At 38.5% G+C, this 16815-nt stretch overlaps 2 protein-coding genes, 1 long non-coding RNA gene and 4 other non-coding genes across 7 annotated transcripts; 1 reads left to right on the plus strand and 6 right to left on the minus strand.

Annotated features, from left to right (window-relative positions):
• Positions 1-2345: 2345 nt before the first annotated feature.
• allc (allantoicase) lies at positions 2346-8515 on the minus strand. The gene is made up of 11 exons (XM_048206799.1): positions 8287-8515; positions 8125-8175; positions 7938-8025; positions 7478-7597; positions 7314-7393; positions 7087-7219; positions 4311-4466; positions 3907-3980; positions 3719-3827; positions 2848-2975; positions 2346-2755 (listed from the first exon to the last, which is right to left on the minus strand). The coding sequence occupies exons 1-11, from the start codon at positions 8374-8376 to the stop codon at positions 2585-2587; spliced, it is 1200 nt and encodes a 399-aa protein (XP_048062756.1). The 5' UTR covers positions 8377-8515; the 3' UTR covers positions 2346-2584.
• A 103-nt stretch (positions 8516-8618) lies between these two features.
• Positions 8619-12994, plus strand: LOC125278060. Its single transcript, XR_007187042.1, has 2 exons — positions 8619-8938; positions 12503-12994. It is a non-coding gene; the product is annotated as an uncharacterized LOC125278060 (long non-coding RNA).
• rps7 (ribosomal protein S7) lies at positions 12252-16603 on the minus strand. The gene is made up of 7 exons (XM_048206804.1): positions 16482-16603; positions 15530-15613; positions 15356-15427; positions 14792-14935; positions 13485-13549; positions 12883-13033; positions 12252-12363 (listed from the first exon to the last, which is right to left on the minus strand). Exons 2-7 carry the CDS (start codon positions 15602-15604, stop codon positions 12286-12288), a joined length of 585 nt encoding a protein of 194 aa, XP_048062761.1. The 5' UTR covers positions 15605-15613; positions 16482-16603; the 3' UTR covers positions 12252-12285.
• LOC125279174 lies at positions 12630-12850 on the minus strand. The gene has a single exon (XR_007187345.1). It is a non-coding gene; the product is annotated as a small nucleolar RNA SNORA73 family (small nucleolar RNA).
• Positions 13137-13358, minus strand: LOC125279177. Its single transcript, XR_007187347.1, has one exon. It is a non-coding gene; the product is annotated as a small nucleolar RNA SNORA73 family (small nucleolar RNA).
• LOC125279176 lies at positions 13639-13859 on the minus strand. The gene has a single exon (XR_007187346.1). It is a non-coding gene; the product is annotated as a small nucleolar RNA SNORA73 family (small nucleolar RNA).
• LOC125279173 lies at positions 15033-15253 on the minus strand. The gene has a single exon (XR_007187344.1). It is a non-coding gene; the product is annotated as a small nucleolar RNA SNORA73 family (small nucleolar RNA).
• Positions 16604-16815: the final 212 nt, after the last annotated feature.

Below are 16815 nucleotides of genomic sequence, written 5' to 3' on the forward strand. Positions count from 1 at the left end.
AAATGGATCACTGCAATTCACAGAAACATCTGAACTCCAGGCAGAGAAACATGGATTTGCAGTTATCATTTTGTGTCAAAATGTTGGATTTTGAGGTAAAATCATACCGTATATATTGTATTGTTATATATTATGTTTACAACTCATCAATTAAATATTTTCGATCTTATATTCTGCATAATTGTGTGTTTTTAAATAAACAACACTGACAAAAACTATACTATAAAACTATATATATGTTTTAGGGCTGGACAATATGACGATATAACATTGATATAAGTGATTACGCGGATTTAAACCTACCTATATTGTAGTTACATAAAATATTCACAGGCAGATTTGCTTTATGTATTTCCCCACCGTCGAAATCAGGCACATATAAATGTCATGAAACACGACTCCTGGCTGCATGTCAATATCCATGGATTAGTTTTATTTGACAAGTTGTAAGGAACACATTCAATTCCAACCTTTAGTGTAATTCGTTAGTTTTACACGCGTTTTCGCAGTTTCCTCTACTAAATCCAGTCACGCAGCAGGTTCTTTTGCCACTCAGTCCAGCTGAGGGAGCGCGTTTTCGGCGGGAAAGTGACGTCGACGAATACCCTCTATTGCACAGGTGTGCCTTAGGCTGGCCACAATAAAAGGCCACGCTAAAATGTGCAGTTTTGTCACACAGCACAATGCCACAGATGTCACAAGTTTTGAGGGAATGTGCAATTGGCATGCTGACTACAGGAATGTCCACCAGAGTTGTTGCCCGTGAATTGAATGTTCATTTCTCTGCCATAAGCCGTCCTCAAAGGCGTTTCAGAGAATTTGGCAGTACATCCAACCGGCCTCACAACTGCAGACTACGTGTAACCACACCAACCCATGACCTCCACATCCAGCATCTTCACCTCCAAGATCATCTGAGACCAGCCACCCGGACAGCTGCTGCAACAATCGGTTTGCATAACCAAAGAATTTCTGCACAAATTGTCAGAAACCGTCTCAGGGAAGCTCATCTGCATGCTCGTCGTCTTCATCAGGGTCTCGACCTGACTGCAGTTCATCGTCGTAACCGACTTGAGTGGGCAAATGCTCACATTCGATGGCATCTGGCACTTTGAAGAGGTGTTCTCTTCACAGATGAATCCCGGTTTCCATTGTACAGGGCAGATGGCAGACAGCGTGTATGGCGTCGTGTGGGTGAGCGGTTTGCTGATGTCAACGTTGTGGATCGAGTGGCCCATGGTGGCGGTGGGGTTATGGTTTGGGCAGGCGTATGTTATGGACAACGAAACACAGGTGCATTTTATTGATGCCATTTTTAATGCACAGAGATAACGTGACAAGATCCTGAGGCCCAATGTTGTGTCATTCATCCATGACCATCACCTCATGTTGTTAGCATGATAATGCACAGCCCCATGTTGCAAGGATCTGTACACAATTCCTGGAAGCTTAAAACATCCCAGTTCTTTCATAACCAGCATACTCACCAGACATGTCAACCATTGAGCATGTTTGGGATGCTCTGGATCGGCGTATACGACAGCGTGTTCCAGTTCCTGCCAATATCCAGCAACTTCGCAAAGCCAATGAAGAGGAGTGGACCAACATTTCACAGGCCACAATCAACAACCTGATCAACTCTATGTGAAGGAGATGTGTAGCACTGCGTGAGGCAAATGGTGGTCACACCAGATACTGACTGGTTTTCGGACCAGTGCTGCGTTCGACACTATAGATCATAAAATACTCTTAGATCAACTACAATATTACATTGGTATTCAGGGACAGGCATTAACGTGGTTTATATCATACATAGCAGACCGGTACCATTTTGTATAAAAAAAATCTAAGATCACATCAGTAAATTATGGAGTGCCGCAAGGATCTGTGTTAGGCCCTCTGCTATTTCAATATATATGCTGCCACTTGGTAATATTATAAGAAAACATGGAGTTAGTTTCCACTGCTATGCTGATGATACTCAGTTATATATTTCATTACGACCAGATGAAATCTCTAAATTATCCAAACTGACAGTGTGTTAAAGATATAAAACATTGGATGACTACTAGTAATTTTCTTCTATTAAATTCAGATAAGACTGAGGTATTACTTATTAGTTATTATGGTGTCTATGGACATACAAATCATGTTGGTTAACTTGAAACTGTCTAACTGCCAGCATGTGCTCACACTTTTGTTTCAAAATTTAGAACAGATCTGGGCAAACATTCACATGACAGAATAATATAATATGTATTGTGTATTTTCAACATTATTTTTATACCTAAAATGTCAAATTTGCAAATATATGAGGCAAACAAAATTAGTGAAGTCTCATTTTATTAGTTACTATGAGAGAATTTTATTGGTGTTTTATGAAACATTAGCCTTGACCATAAAATTCAATTGTATACTGCACCACTTTTAGGTAAATGTATTGTATAGTATTTGTGTATAGTACTATATACTTGTATACAGTATTGTTATTACGACAATTATTAACGCTATGGTGTTAATATTTTATATCACAGCTGAAGTCCTTCATTCTTCTGTAACTGTGTGTTGAAACTACATGATGGCATCACAGTTTGGAGATTTGTTGAGGGCGAGTCAAGTTGCTGGACACCGGTCGACCCCAGAGTCTGAGTCTGCTGACCCCTCCGTCAGGAGCTATGACCAATCGCACATGAGTCACAGGCCCACAATGCACCACAGACTCTCCAGAAAACAAATGCCTGTGGTGTGCCTTCAGCTAGATGAGGAAGATTGTGATCACTTTTACAGAGAACAAAAAATAAAGTTGAAGATGAAGTCAAATGAAACTACAGGCTGGGCAATTCATACTTTTTGAGGAGGAAGGAGAATTCTCCACTTGGGGATTTTGTCAGAGCGCCACTGGCTAAGAATTAAATCGTTCTCCTCATCTGGGGTCACACTGCAGGCCTCAATCTTGCAGGAGTCTGGAAAATTTCCTAAAGACAATAGTTGTTTTTAAATAGACAATTTTAAATAAAGGCCCAATTCAAGCTCAGAGTTAAAAAGTTTCAAAAGTTTGGGGTCAGTTGGGGGTTTGTTGTTGTTGTTTAAAAATAAGGTCTCGTATGCTAACAAAACAGTAATATTATGAAATATTATATTATTTTATTATTGTTATAATTTGAAATAGCTGTTTTATATTTTAATATATTTTAAAATGTAATTTATTCCAGTGATGGCAAAGCTGAATTTTCAGCATCATTACAGCAGTTTTCAGTGTCACATGATCCTTCAGAAATAATTCTAATATGCTAATTTGGTGCTCAAGAAACATTTATATAATCAATGTTGAAAACAGTTGTACTGCTTAATATTTGGAAACCATGATACATTTCTTTCAGGATTATTTGATGAATGGAAAGTTCAAAAGAACAGCATTTATTGGAAATAGAAATCTTTTGTACTGTCACTTTGATCAATTTAATACATCCTTGCTGAACAAAAGTATTAATTTCTAGCATATATCTTACAATGTCACTATATATCTTGCAATGTAATTTTATATTTTGCAATTGTGACCTTATTTCTTATTTTAAACTTTATCTGAAAACTACCTTTTTTTACTCATACATACAGATACTGTCATTTCAGATGGAAAATATTTAGACAAAAAGATTTAACAAAACTAGAACTACTTAAAAAAAAAAAAAAAAAAAAAAAAAAAGAATATTTTTAATACCTTTAAAATGGTTGGTGTCTAGCTCAATTTTGCTTATGATACCAGGATGTCCTAGTCTGAGAATAGCCCACTCACAGCCTGGAACCTGCAATATGCCTTTCTCGTCCACCTGAAAACCAATGTATGGGATCTTTATGGGGTATAACTGATATCTAAGATGTTTCCTAAAATGGCAAGACTGCTTTTACCCTTAAAATTTTGGGCCGATCCAGGCGTCTGGCTGTCTCCCACCCGTCACCCATGTTGTCAGCCCTCCCAAGACCTATGGAGAAGCACACATTCAGACAAGTAATGATCTAGATCTCAAAATCTCTCGGTATCCCATAATCTTCTCTAAACAGTCATTAAATAGACCATAATTTATTTATTGGGAAGTGATGTGTGGTATTCTCTCAGGAAGTTATTAAAAATGAAGTCTGGGAAACAGTCCAGATAGTTTTTTATGATATGCCTGATTGAAAGCAGAGATTGTTGTCTGTAAAAGCGGTCTGCATTTTAGATGTTTCTCTTGTCTCAACTGAAAAAACAAAAAAACAAACCATACAGCCTCTTTAAAATGTTTCTCAACTTGCCAATCCAAAGAATCACTCACCAATCATATTGCGTGGGTGACCGTAGTGGGCATCGCTGTAGCCTACGCATACACCTCCATTAACCAAGGCAACAAGATCCACTAGGTCTTGACTAGGCACAGTGGACCAGTCCTTCTTCCCAATGCCATAAACTTTCAGCCTTGCAACGCCACCATCTGCAAACATCAAACAAACAGTTAAAGTCCCTGTAAAGTCATTTTAAAGTATGTGTTCTGAGTTTGTCACACCGCAGAAAAATGTGTTATTAACCACACCGGCCAAATTTGAATGATTAAAAAAAAATCTGCAAATAAATGAAATAAGTTATCAAAATCTCGAAAAAATAGAGTACCCCAGGGATGACGTGTTTTTGTAGGCCAACCCGGAAGTTGGCGGCGCACGGGTTCCCTCGATTGAAAGCCTATGCATTTTTCCCATAGACTTTTGGAAAATCGCAGAAAATAAGCTCTGTGTTTAACAAAGGGTTATGACATTTACACGTTTTGTCTATCAAGATAATCTTTACAAGTTAACACAACATTTATAGATTTTGAAGCCTAAATAAAGTCGTCAGATATAAAAGGCTAACATTAGGCTATAAACGGACTACAGCACACCATGGTCGTGGATCAACGTCGTCACCACCAAGCTTCCTCAAACTTTATTTAGAAAACAACTTAATTTATAAACATGCTTGATGATTATGATTTGTGCTGTTATGAATACTTATCCACTTTTTCATGAGAAATGCTGTCCAAATGTCCCGTTTTTAATGATGACGTCTAAAGTCCCCGCCAAAGGAAGTAGTCCCTTTTAGCAATTTGTTAGCAACCGCCGATTTTAAGACATAGTAAAAGTTTAAAAAAAATCACAAGCGGGTTATAACTGGTGTGTTTTATGTCATAGATCAAAACGTGAAAGTATTTAGAGGCTTTGTTAACCACAGACTTTATTTCAGGCGATTTAGCAAAAACCCATTCAAAAAAACCCATAGACTTTAGGGCATTGGAACCGGAAGTCCTAAAATGCTAACTCGCTTCCGGGTTTTGCCTACAAAAATGCGTCATCCCTGAGGCACTCTATAGAATACCCCAGGGATGACGTGTTTTTGTAGGCCAACCCGGAAGTTAGCGGTGCACGGGTTCCCTCGATTGAAAGCCTATGCATTTTTCCCATAGACTTTTGGAAAATCGCAGAAAATAAGCTCTGTGTTTAACAAAGGGTTATGACACTTACACGTTTTGTCTATCAAGATAATCTTTAGAAGTTAACACAACATCCACATCCACATACAGCGGTTTAACAGGACAGGTTCCACTCAGAACAGGCCTCGCCATGGTCGACCAAAGAAGTTGAGTGCACATGCTCAGCATCATATCCAGAGGTTGTGTTTGGGAAATAGACGTATGAGTGCTGCCAGCATTGCTGCAGAGGTTGAAGGGGTGGGGGTGAGCCTGTCATTGCTCAGACCATACGCCGCACATACGTTGTCCCAGAAGGAAGTCTGGGCCGCAGGGCAGTATTCCAACACGATAACCACCCCAAACACACCTCCAAGACGACCACTGCCCTGCTAAAGAAGCTGAGGGTAAAGGTGATGGACTGGCCAAGCATGTCTCCAGACCTAAACCCTATTGAGCATCTGTGGGGCATCCTCAAATGGAAGGTGGAGGAGCGCAAGGTCTCTAACATCCACCAGCTCCATGATGTTGTCATGGAGGAGTGGAAGAGGACTCCAGTGGCAACCTGTGAAGCTCTGGTGAACTCCATGGCCAAGAGGGTTAAGGCAGTGCTGGAAAATAATGGTGGCCACACAAAATATTGACACTTTGGGCCCAATTTGGACATTTTCACTTAGGGGTGTACTCACTTTTTTAGACATTAATGGCTGTGTGTTGAGTTATTTTAAGGGGACAGTACATTTACACTGTTATACAAGCTGTACACTCACTACTTTACATTGTAGCAAAGTGTCATTTCTTCAGTGTTGTCACATGAAAATATATAATGAAATATTTACAAAAATGTGAGGGGTGTACTCACTTCTGTGAGATACTGTAAGTAGGCTGATTTTCCAGAAAAAGTGTAAACACTAGCAAAACACTGCTTTGTTTGTATGCTTTTGTTGAAGCCATCAGTCCACATTATTTCAACTTATTATATATTTGCAAATATTTTTATGCTTTAAATCAAAGTTTGTAATTTTGTGATTCACCTCGTAGCTGGTTGGTTTGGTTCATAGCTTATAACACTTTAACAAAGACTTTTTTACAAACCCTGCTGGAAAAATACTTACAGAACCAAGGTTACTGAAAAAAGCTGCACTTTAAAGTAAGGTATAGTTCAGGACAGTTTGACCAACCAATGGTAGGCAGGGGGAATGCTATTATATTTATTTTCCGTTTGGTGACACTAGTCACAGAAATTACACACTTCAGCTTTAATTCAAAGCTACAATTCTTTCAATAGTTTGTTGAAAGAATCTTTTCCTGTAGGCACCTTGGGCAAGAAATCATCTGCTAAGAAAATAAGTAAATAAAACATCACATAAAAAATGTGGAAAAAACACATACTCTCCAGTTTTAAGGTGGAACATAAATAAAAACATTAATATTTTATTATCATGTTACAAGCCTTTATTTGTATTCATTTTACAAAATAAATGGCTCTCTAAGATGTTGCTCTGCTGTAGCATCTCTCCCCAGGCCATTTTTTTATTATGAATGATCACATTCTCTGTTTTGTCATTTTTTTTTAAATTGCATCGAATGATTCATGTTGCAGAGAGTGTATTACCTGGATATATGTTGAGGCGGATATGGGTAACTCTGTGTGGATAGGTGACACTCAGGTAGTTGTGGCATGATTCAGAGTAACCCGGCTTCAGCTTTGTCATCGGGACAATCTCTTCCCAGCTGTCTGAGTTCAGCTGTTCAACAAAAATTCATACTGAGTGCTGTTCCCTCAGAAACATAGACTGTAGATTTTATGCATGATCTAGTGCACTAGACGATATTTTACACCTTTGCCACAGCTTCAAACTGGCTTGGGGAAGCTGCCATGCCTGTACGATCTCCTTCAAGAGTGAACGATGGCATCTGATCTGATTTATAAGTGACATATATTAGATATAATGGCGGTAACCTTATACTTTTGATTCTTAAAGGCCGCGGCCATAGATATCTACCAAGACATGCAGCTTGAATGGAGGCGTATGGGGCATAGTTCCCCGTGAAGAACGATGTGTCCACATCAAAGCCATGAATAATTCCTGGAACTCCTAACTGCACGATGCACCAGTCGTGACCTTTAACACAAGATGAGAGACACATGCATGTTTCATGAGATCAGCAAATCTGTTTTAAGTACAGACAGAGCATTCTTTGAGATTACAAAACATGCCCTGAAAGGCTGATCAGATGAGGAAGTGTCTCAGTATTGCGGTACATCTTTCTCACATGTGTTCATTTTACAGATTTTCAGAGAGACTGGATGGATGAGAGAAGGATGTAGCCTGCAGTTATTCTGCTCTAACTCATCCAGGCTCAATGGAACTCGAGCTCATTAGAGAGAAATGAGGAACACACAGAGCACTATTTCTCAGTTTTACAGTGAATTCACATTGATTTGTGAAAATGGACTAATACCTGGAATTCTTTTCCTCCTGGTTTCCCAGCCATCCATCCATTTCCCATATTCAGTAAACGCTGAGGCTATGAATTCTGGAGGGTCTCGCTTCAGGTCATTTTAGAACAACATAATTAATATCTGATAATTCTAGAGAAGTCTGAATACATGAATATTACCAGAGTACAAGCAAAGGACTTTACCTACCTTCAAAAGATTTCTGCCAGGGGCAAACCACTCATCTGTGGCAAAAATCACCTTTAATGACAATATTAGCACTTTATGAGCAAATGCAATGTAACAAAGAATATCCGCGTATTTAAAACCTCATAAAGTGATTTGGCATTGTATATTATGTTTAAACTGCACCTTTCCTCCAGCTGTTTCACATGCGAGGTTGTTGAACTGCAGGAAATGTGGCTGACTGCTGGTCGCCTTCTGTACAGGTCGATTTGCCATGTTTATGCTAATTAGATTATAACTAATTTTTTAAAATGTAGTTCTTGTTTAATATTCCAAGAACCTGAAACGGTAGAGAGAAGCGCTAACTCTCTGCGATTTAATAGGCTGACTAACTATAATCTTTAACTACCCTCTCCAAAACAAACTCTTTAACAGAGCAAAGTCCACTATGTTGATCAACAACTGTCACGTAGAATAATATGACTCTGTATGAAAGTACAGACTGGGTTATTAAACACAATCGCGGCTCGTTTTAACGTGTTAAGCAGTTTACATGTTGAATTTCTGGCTAACTCTGGTTGCAAGCTACGCAAATTGCGTAGGGCACCCATAATTTATCATAACGTGAATATCTCTTTGTAACATGCAGATATATGTGTGGTGTCTACTGAACATGGGTAGATTCATGTGGAAATATTTTAATAATGATTTATATTTATTCAATAAATCAGACATCAGCATGCAATGCGGGAGATAGGCCTAATAACAGCGTCTTGGCATGGCTATGGCTGCAAAACGAAACTTCTGGAACAGATAAAGAGTGCCAAGAGTGAAGAAAGTATGTATTTTTGAAATATTTTAATTTCTTATTTAGTCTTGACAAAGCAATAAATTCATAAGCATGTCGTAAAGCAATAACTCAGTCCAGGTCTCCACAGAAATGCCCCATGATGAAATGTAACTTTCGGTTTGTGTTGGTATACGCATTGATAATCAAAATGTTCTTATGCGTGGTTCATAAGAAATAAACATTCATGTTCAGTATTACACGCTGTTGTGTGACTCAGGTATTTTAAAAACAATGCCCATTAATCTAAAGTTAGCTCATAGCTCAATTATTGATGAATTTTCGTATGTTTACCTAAGCCTTCTTCACTCTTAAAAAATGCTAGGTTGTTGATTTGGATCAAAATGGACAAACCCAACCGTTGGGTATTTTGTTAAAATATGTTACACAAAATTTGGGTTTAAACAACCTAGCATATTTTATTATTATTATTATTATTATTATTATTATTATTGTTGTTGTTGTTGTTGTTGTTTATCATGCTGTATTTCGTTAGTAAATCGCGCATTTAGAAAGCCGATTCGGCTGTGTTATAGTTTTTCTGACAGCTAGATGGTGCCAGAGTATTACTACTATCATAAAGCGCTTATTTAGCTGTCAACGAAAATTTGGTTTTAATTTTACTTAATTGTTTTTACTGCCAATTTAACGTGTTTTAATGGGTTTGCCTTTACATATTTATATGCGTTTTTCATAACTTGCTGTTTGTTTCCTTGATGTTTTAATTCCATTAACTATAAAAAACCAGCAGTGCACCTTGCATAACCATTGTAGCCTAATTATTGATTCATGCAATAATAAATATTATGGAAACTTTGGGTGGTTTAAGAATGCACTGACAGGGGCCCCTTCACAAAGTTTTGTTTAGGGCCCACGGAAGTGTAGGATCGCCACTGCTCACTATTATACTTCATTATTACTATGAACTTCATTACTCAACCATGTCAGTTATGTAGTCGCTGTGGAAAAACAGCGCCCTCTGTTGAACAATAACTAGTAGCATTTTCAGTTTCTTTTCTTTTGTATTTTAATTACAATTATTTTACATATCTGAATATCTGTTTCAACAACCTACATATGGTGGGGTATTTCTTTGCTATCACATAATTACACTGCTCGGTTGTGCAATAAATAATTAGCGATTTTGTACTGTCCTGAAAGGACCATGGAACATTTTGCAAACACCAAACGGGGGCATTTACGTGCTTGACGAAACCAGCAACAGATGTAGTAGCCCTTAAGCAAGAACTTTTTCTTTTCTTTTCTTTTTTTAAAATCACACAGTACTTTAAATATTACGTTTAATTTAGTATTTTTTTTTTTCGAGTAATGTTAAACAAAGAACTTAATTTACTTAACCCTTAAACAGGCAACAGTGGGAAATGAACAGCAAAAAAAACAACAACAAAAATTATTTTCACTTTTTTTATATCATCTGGACTTAAGTAAAACATCTCCAAAGGAATATTTGAAAGTTTGAATTTTACAAGTTGTATCTCCCAAAGATCCATTGCTCTGTTATAGGGTATAAAAAAAATCCAAATTCATCAATACTTCTATGATTTATCTGATGCAAGAAAAAAAAATGTAATATGCGAAATATACTGCATGTATGACATGTCTAATTGTCCTTAAACTGAGGCACTTTTCTTCTATTTTTAAACTGCTAAACTCTGGTCTTCAACCTTCAGGGGTGGGCAACTCTAGCCTTAGAGGTCCAGTATCTTGCAGGTTTTTCCATCACTAATCAATCATATAGTGCAATCTATGATACAACATATACCCCGGATTCACAGACAAGGTTTAACTAGTCCCAGACTAAAATGCATGTGAACTGTTTTAACTGAAAGCAACTCGAACTGACATATCTTTAAATGTATCAGTGCATTGCTTTGTCTCAATGTCACTGCCATTGTTTCATCTCAAAATGCACACCAATAATGTTTTTTCTAGTATATGTTTATAAAAGCTACTTAAATATCCTTATTGAACTAAGACCTAATCCTGGTTTAGGCTAAGCCCTGTCTGTGAAACCAGGCCTAAAAGTAATATCAGTTTAACGTGTGATTATTAATTTCCACATTTAAAGGGATAGTTCACCCAAAAATGAAAATTTGATGTTTATCTGCTTACCCCCAGCGCATCCAAGATGTAGGTGACTTTGTTTCTTCAGTAGAACATAAATGATGATTTTTAACTCCAACCGTTGATGTCTGACATCACTGCCGTTGTCAGAGCGCGATCAGACATCACCAAGCAATTGCTGAATGCAGTTGGACATAGTGGTGTCTTAGTGGTAAAAATTATATAAATACTGTTCGGTTTCTCGCACAAACCGATCATTTCGTGTCTTAGGACATCAATGTGCCGTCACGAGCCGCAGGGTTTAATTTGGATTCGTCTGTGCGTGTTTATTGTCTCTTATAAACTGTGTGACCATTGACTCGCATTATAAGACTGACAGACGGCAACGGTTGGAGTTAAAAATCATCATTTGTGTTCTACTGAAGAAACAAAGTCACCTACATCTTGGATGCGCTGGGGGTAAGCAGATAAACATCAAATTTTCATTTTTGGGTGAACTATCCCTTTAATGGTCTTCCTTAAGGGCCTCAGTCCTTGAGCAAGATTTCTACCAACTCAACTACAACAGAATTGGATGAAAAATTCCCTCATGCAAGAGATTGAGTATGTATCCTGTGGTGTATATTGTCTGTTTAAGGGTTAAACATAGTATAGCTTTGATCCTTGTGAAAATTAACCTTCCAGGTTAGCCTACAAATTAACATTGTTTTATAAAAGGATAGTTTTGTTCACCTGTTGCACTGTTCAGCCAGAATACAAGTTAAAAATTAAATGGATGAACAAATACCTTGATTTTTTTTTTTTTTGATTAACCTTAATAAAACAACCATCCATTTACATTTCAATACTAGTACAGGACATTGACCAACATGCTATCAGCGTATAACTCGACACCTTGGCTGCCACATGGCCTGGTTTAGATCATGCATTACCGTATCTTTTGCAAGTCAGGATAAGGCCAGATATGAGTTTGAGCACTATAAAGATACTGGTCATTTTGGCCTCCATAACAGGGTCAAAACATGTGACACTTTGCAATCTGCTGCAGACTTATAATGCACAGACAACAACGTCATAGCAATCCTTACCACTTCAGAACATTTACTGTTTCCTTTTTCTGACAATGTTTTTATGAACTCACATCTTACACATTATATGACCACATATAAAAAGCCAGAAGTCACTCAACTTAGTAAAAATGGAAAACAGACAGGGGACATGACAGTAAACAAATTTATTTTGTCATCTGCACTTTACAGTTGGAACTCCGGGAATTCAAATATCACATCCTTGCCTGTGAGCTTCTTATAGACACCAGAGAAGGTCTCAACCTGAAACAAGAACCACAAATTAGTTTAAATAAATATTCAGTGAAAAGATCAATTAGGCAATTGTGATCACTCAAATTGAATTGCAGAGAGCTGAAAACTAAGCTAGAGCATACTAATTGATGTTTTTTTCTTTCAAAAGGGAAAATCTCCAGTTAAAGTCACGAGGACTAAAACCATCTGAGACCGACAACATTGCACATATCAAATTAGGATAGCCTAATAATTCAGCAAGAATCCCAAAATGGGACCGCCATTTTGACAATTAATAGTGTGCACTGCATGGTTTACCTCCCCAGTAACGGCCCAAAGGGCTCTGGGAAGATGTAGGAATATACAGGACGCTGTCCTCACCAGCCAGAGGCTGGGGACAAGCTTGCTATCCAACGTCGTGGAACGGGACTGTACGTCATGGCACCGAAGTGCTGCGCTCCCATACGCCACACGGACAGAGCCACATGAGAGCCATCTCACAGGATGTCCACGTTGGGTCATAGCATTTATTAAGAGAGAAGTACTCACTTTGTGTTCAACATTGTTTTGCTGTGCCTTGTCGAGGTGGACCTTGATGAGCCTGCTGCTGTCCAGTTTCACGCGAATCCTTTTGCCAACAATTTCGCTGGGAAAGACCAGGTCCTCAAGGATAGCATCATGTACGTTAGTCAGAGTTCGGCTGAAGGAGGACACAGATTAAGGGGACAAGTTCAGTGTTCATTCACCAAACATTAAGTTCACATCACCTAAAAATGTGAAACCATCCTACATATAACAGATTTGGATGTGCACTGCATGGTTTACCTCCCCAGTAATGGCCCAGTGGGCTCTGGGAAGATGTAGGAATATACAGGACGCTGTCCTCACCAGCCAGAGGCTGGGGACAAGCTTGCTATCCAACGTCATGGAATGGGACTGTACGTCATGGCACCAAAGTGCTACGCTCCCTTTACGCCACAAGGACAGAGCCACATGAGAGCCATCTCACAGGATGTCCACGTTGGTTTGATACGCTAACAGGCCAATCAGCAAAACACTGATAGTGTAGGCAAATTTACTCTGAGAAAGCAAGCACTACTAACCCTGACTCTGCAAACACACCTTCCAAAATGCAACAAGACGACATTTACCTCCTGGGACGCTTCTGCTTGTTTTTAATGCGGCTTTTCCTTGTGGGTTTAGGCAGGATTCTTCTCTGGAAGACAAGATCAATCAAGATTAAAACCATTAATTTGGTTGTCAACAAGCTAATTCTTAAGCAAAATCACATCATGTCTCTAAATGGCATATGCACTGCATGGTTTACCTCCCCAGTAACGGCCCAAAGGGCTCTGGGAAGATGTAGGAATATACAGGACGCCGTCCTCACCAGCCAGAGGCCGGGGACAAGCTTGCTATCCAACGCCGTGGAACGGGACTGTACGTCATGGCACCGAAGTGCTGCGCTCCCATACGCCACACGGACAGAGCCACATGAGAGCCATCTCACAGGATGTCCACGTTGGTAAATCACATCACACTAAGACTAAAATTCATGTTAAAATGTCCAAGTTTAAGGACCCAATGAAATGGCTTAAGTAGTTTCCGGTCCAGCACTGACACCGTCCAATTGAAAATGGATGCTTGGCTGGAAATAAAAGGGTTTGTTACCCTTTTTAAAATATCCAATAAGCTATAAATGGTAATCTATTGCAGGTGGAGATAGACGTTTTAAATCCAAAAAGCATTTGATTTAGACAAATTAATTTTAAGAGAGCATACCTGTGAAATGTGACTGAACAAATTAACTGTAGAGAGCACTGGATTGGACAATTAAAAGTTTGAGTTGTCCAGGCAAATTTTGCAGGAATGCACAATTCAAAAGTTTAAATTGTCCAATACAATGCCCTCAAGATTCAAGTTCTCCAGTCAAATTACACAGGTATGCACAATTTAAATCTACAGAGCATTTGAAAGTCAATGTTTCAATGTGTAAGAGCACGGTAGCATAAACAATGGCCTCAAAGTGAACAGACATGGACTAAAAGCCACAAATAACACCTTCATTGTTGTACATATTCATGTTGAATGCTATTACTGGAATTATCCTTTTATTCTTTGTACTACGTAATTGTTACTTTAAGTCTGATGGGTAGAAGGATGTGTTATGTTGGGGTTTTGAGTATATACACTGTTCTGTTAAGCTTCCCTGTCTTTTCTTTCTTATTATGAAAATCTTGAATAAAAAGACCTGGTTTAAAAAAAAAAAAAAAAGTCACAAATTTAACTTGGATTTCATGAGGTCATTAAAATTCCACCCCAAAGGACAAAAGCATTGCACTAAACACTAGAGACAGTTTCAGCAGCAACAAACTGTACAACAATAAATACAAAGTATAGCACACCTGACAACCATTCTACATTAAAAAGGCAGATGCTCAGAAATGACGAGTCTTACCTGAGCGATGAACACCACATGCTTGCCGCTGAATTTTTTCTCCAGCTCACGCACGAGCCTCACCTGGATCTTCTGGAAGGATTTCAACTGAGGCACAGGAACAAAGATGATGATGGCTTTCCTGCTACCACCAACCTCAATTTCCTGCAAAAAGAATGAATAGCATGAACTTATGCACACAATGCATAAATCTATGAATGACAACCTATTATTTAGCAAGTACCAATATTTACAGTGGAGGCCATGTGCACTGCATGGTTTACCTCCCCAGTAACGGCCCAAAGGGCTCTGGGAAGATGTAGGAATATACAGGACGCTGTCCTCACCAGCCAGAGGCTGGGGACAAGCTTGCTATCCAACGTCGTGGAACGGGACTGTACGTCATGGCACCGAAGTGCTGCGCTCCCATACGCCACATGGACAGAGCCACATGAGAGCCATCTCACAGGATGTCCACGTTGGTTGTCAAATCAGTTCAAATAGCTAATCATTGTAGTGATGCTGCTGTAGATGAACTGATGAAATGGCAATAATCTAAAATTAATGAAATGACAGGGTTTTTACCTTAGCAGCGGTGATGTGGAGTTCCCTCAGCTGAGCCTTCAAATCAGAGTTCATCTCCAGCTCAAGAAGAGCCTGCATGGCACAGACAAAAGTTTAATCACAAGAACGATAGAAGAGGCTACAGATTCATGTAGATCACATTTCAAGAAGTCATGAGTGGCTGATAAATTATACCTGGGAAATGCCAGACTCAAACTCGTCTGGCTTTTCGCCATTCGGCTTCACTATTTTCGCGCTGGTACTGAACATGGCCTGTGTCTGAAACACAGAAACAGACTTATTAGAATAAAAACACTACACAATAGCTGTTAATGTAATAGCTCACTCAAAAGTGAAGATTGTCGTTTACTAACCCTCACATTGTTCCAAACCTGAACTTTTTCACACTCTGTTATACACAAAATAAGATTGGGAAGAATGCTGCAAACCGACAGCCTCAATCTCCATTTACTTTATTTTTTTATGGGGGTGGAAAAAACGTGAATCAATGAAAGTGAAAGTCACGTGGGTTTGGAATAACATGAAAGAGTAAATTAACAATTTATTATTGGGTGAACTATCCTTCAAAAGTGACAACCTGATGCGTATGTACTGGTAAGTAAAGTGACATACTACACATCAGAATCCATTATACAAGTTTGAGCCATTTAATCATTTAACCCAAATGACTCGCATTTAATCAAATTATTAATCTCCGACTGTATAATTGTAACTTTAGTTGCTAAGTAATTCACCAGCTACCATTAAGAAAACAATTTCTGCTAAGTACGTCCTTAGCATGCCGTTAGCATTGATTAGCTAACATAGAATTACTATATTTACAATACAGGTTTAATTCTATCACAAATATAAGTCTTCGAGATATACTATTTTAATATCTCTTAATATTGGTATTTTCGGGCATCTTAGAACAGCACATGGAGCAATACTGTAGTAGACACGTCTACTAGCACATCTTAAATATATAAAATCCTATTTCTAAAATAGCCATCCATTCTCTAAGACACTCGCATCTAACGTATCCCCGTGAAAACATCATATGAAGCTCGTGCATGGAGATAAATATGACTTATTTTCTACATTTTAACTTGATATCCCTTTAGCTGGGCACATTCAGTGAACTCACCTCTTTCAACGACGGCCTGGGAAGAGGCCGTATTCTCGCGAGAGGCCGGTAAAAGCGCGTTGGTGTGTTGCATGATGGGAAATGTAATCATCATCCCGACCGCAGAGGGCGCCCGTTCTTTTTTTTATTATGTTGTGTAAAGGAAAAAGCACAATATATTATTTAATTTTTTATTGAGCGAAGAACAACATGATACAATATTATAAATAAATAGTTTCAGGGAATCTGGCTAGGCATTACAAAAACACGTTTTCTTTTTTTTCTGCAAATACTGACTTGCTGTCTGTTTAAAAATACATATCTAATCATATGCTTTACAGTTTTCCAGTCAAAT

This window comes from Megalobrama amblycephala, linkage group LG11 (genome assembly GCF_018812025.1).
Source record: "Megalobrama amblycephala isolate DHTTF-2021 linkage group LG11, ASM1881202v1, whole genome shotgun sequence".
In the NCBI taxonomy this organism is placed as follows: Eukaryota; Metazoa; Chordata; class Actinopteri; order Cypriniformes; family Xenocyprididae; genus Megalobrama; species Megalobrama amblycephala.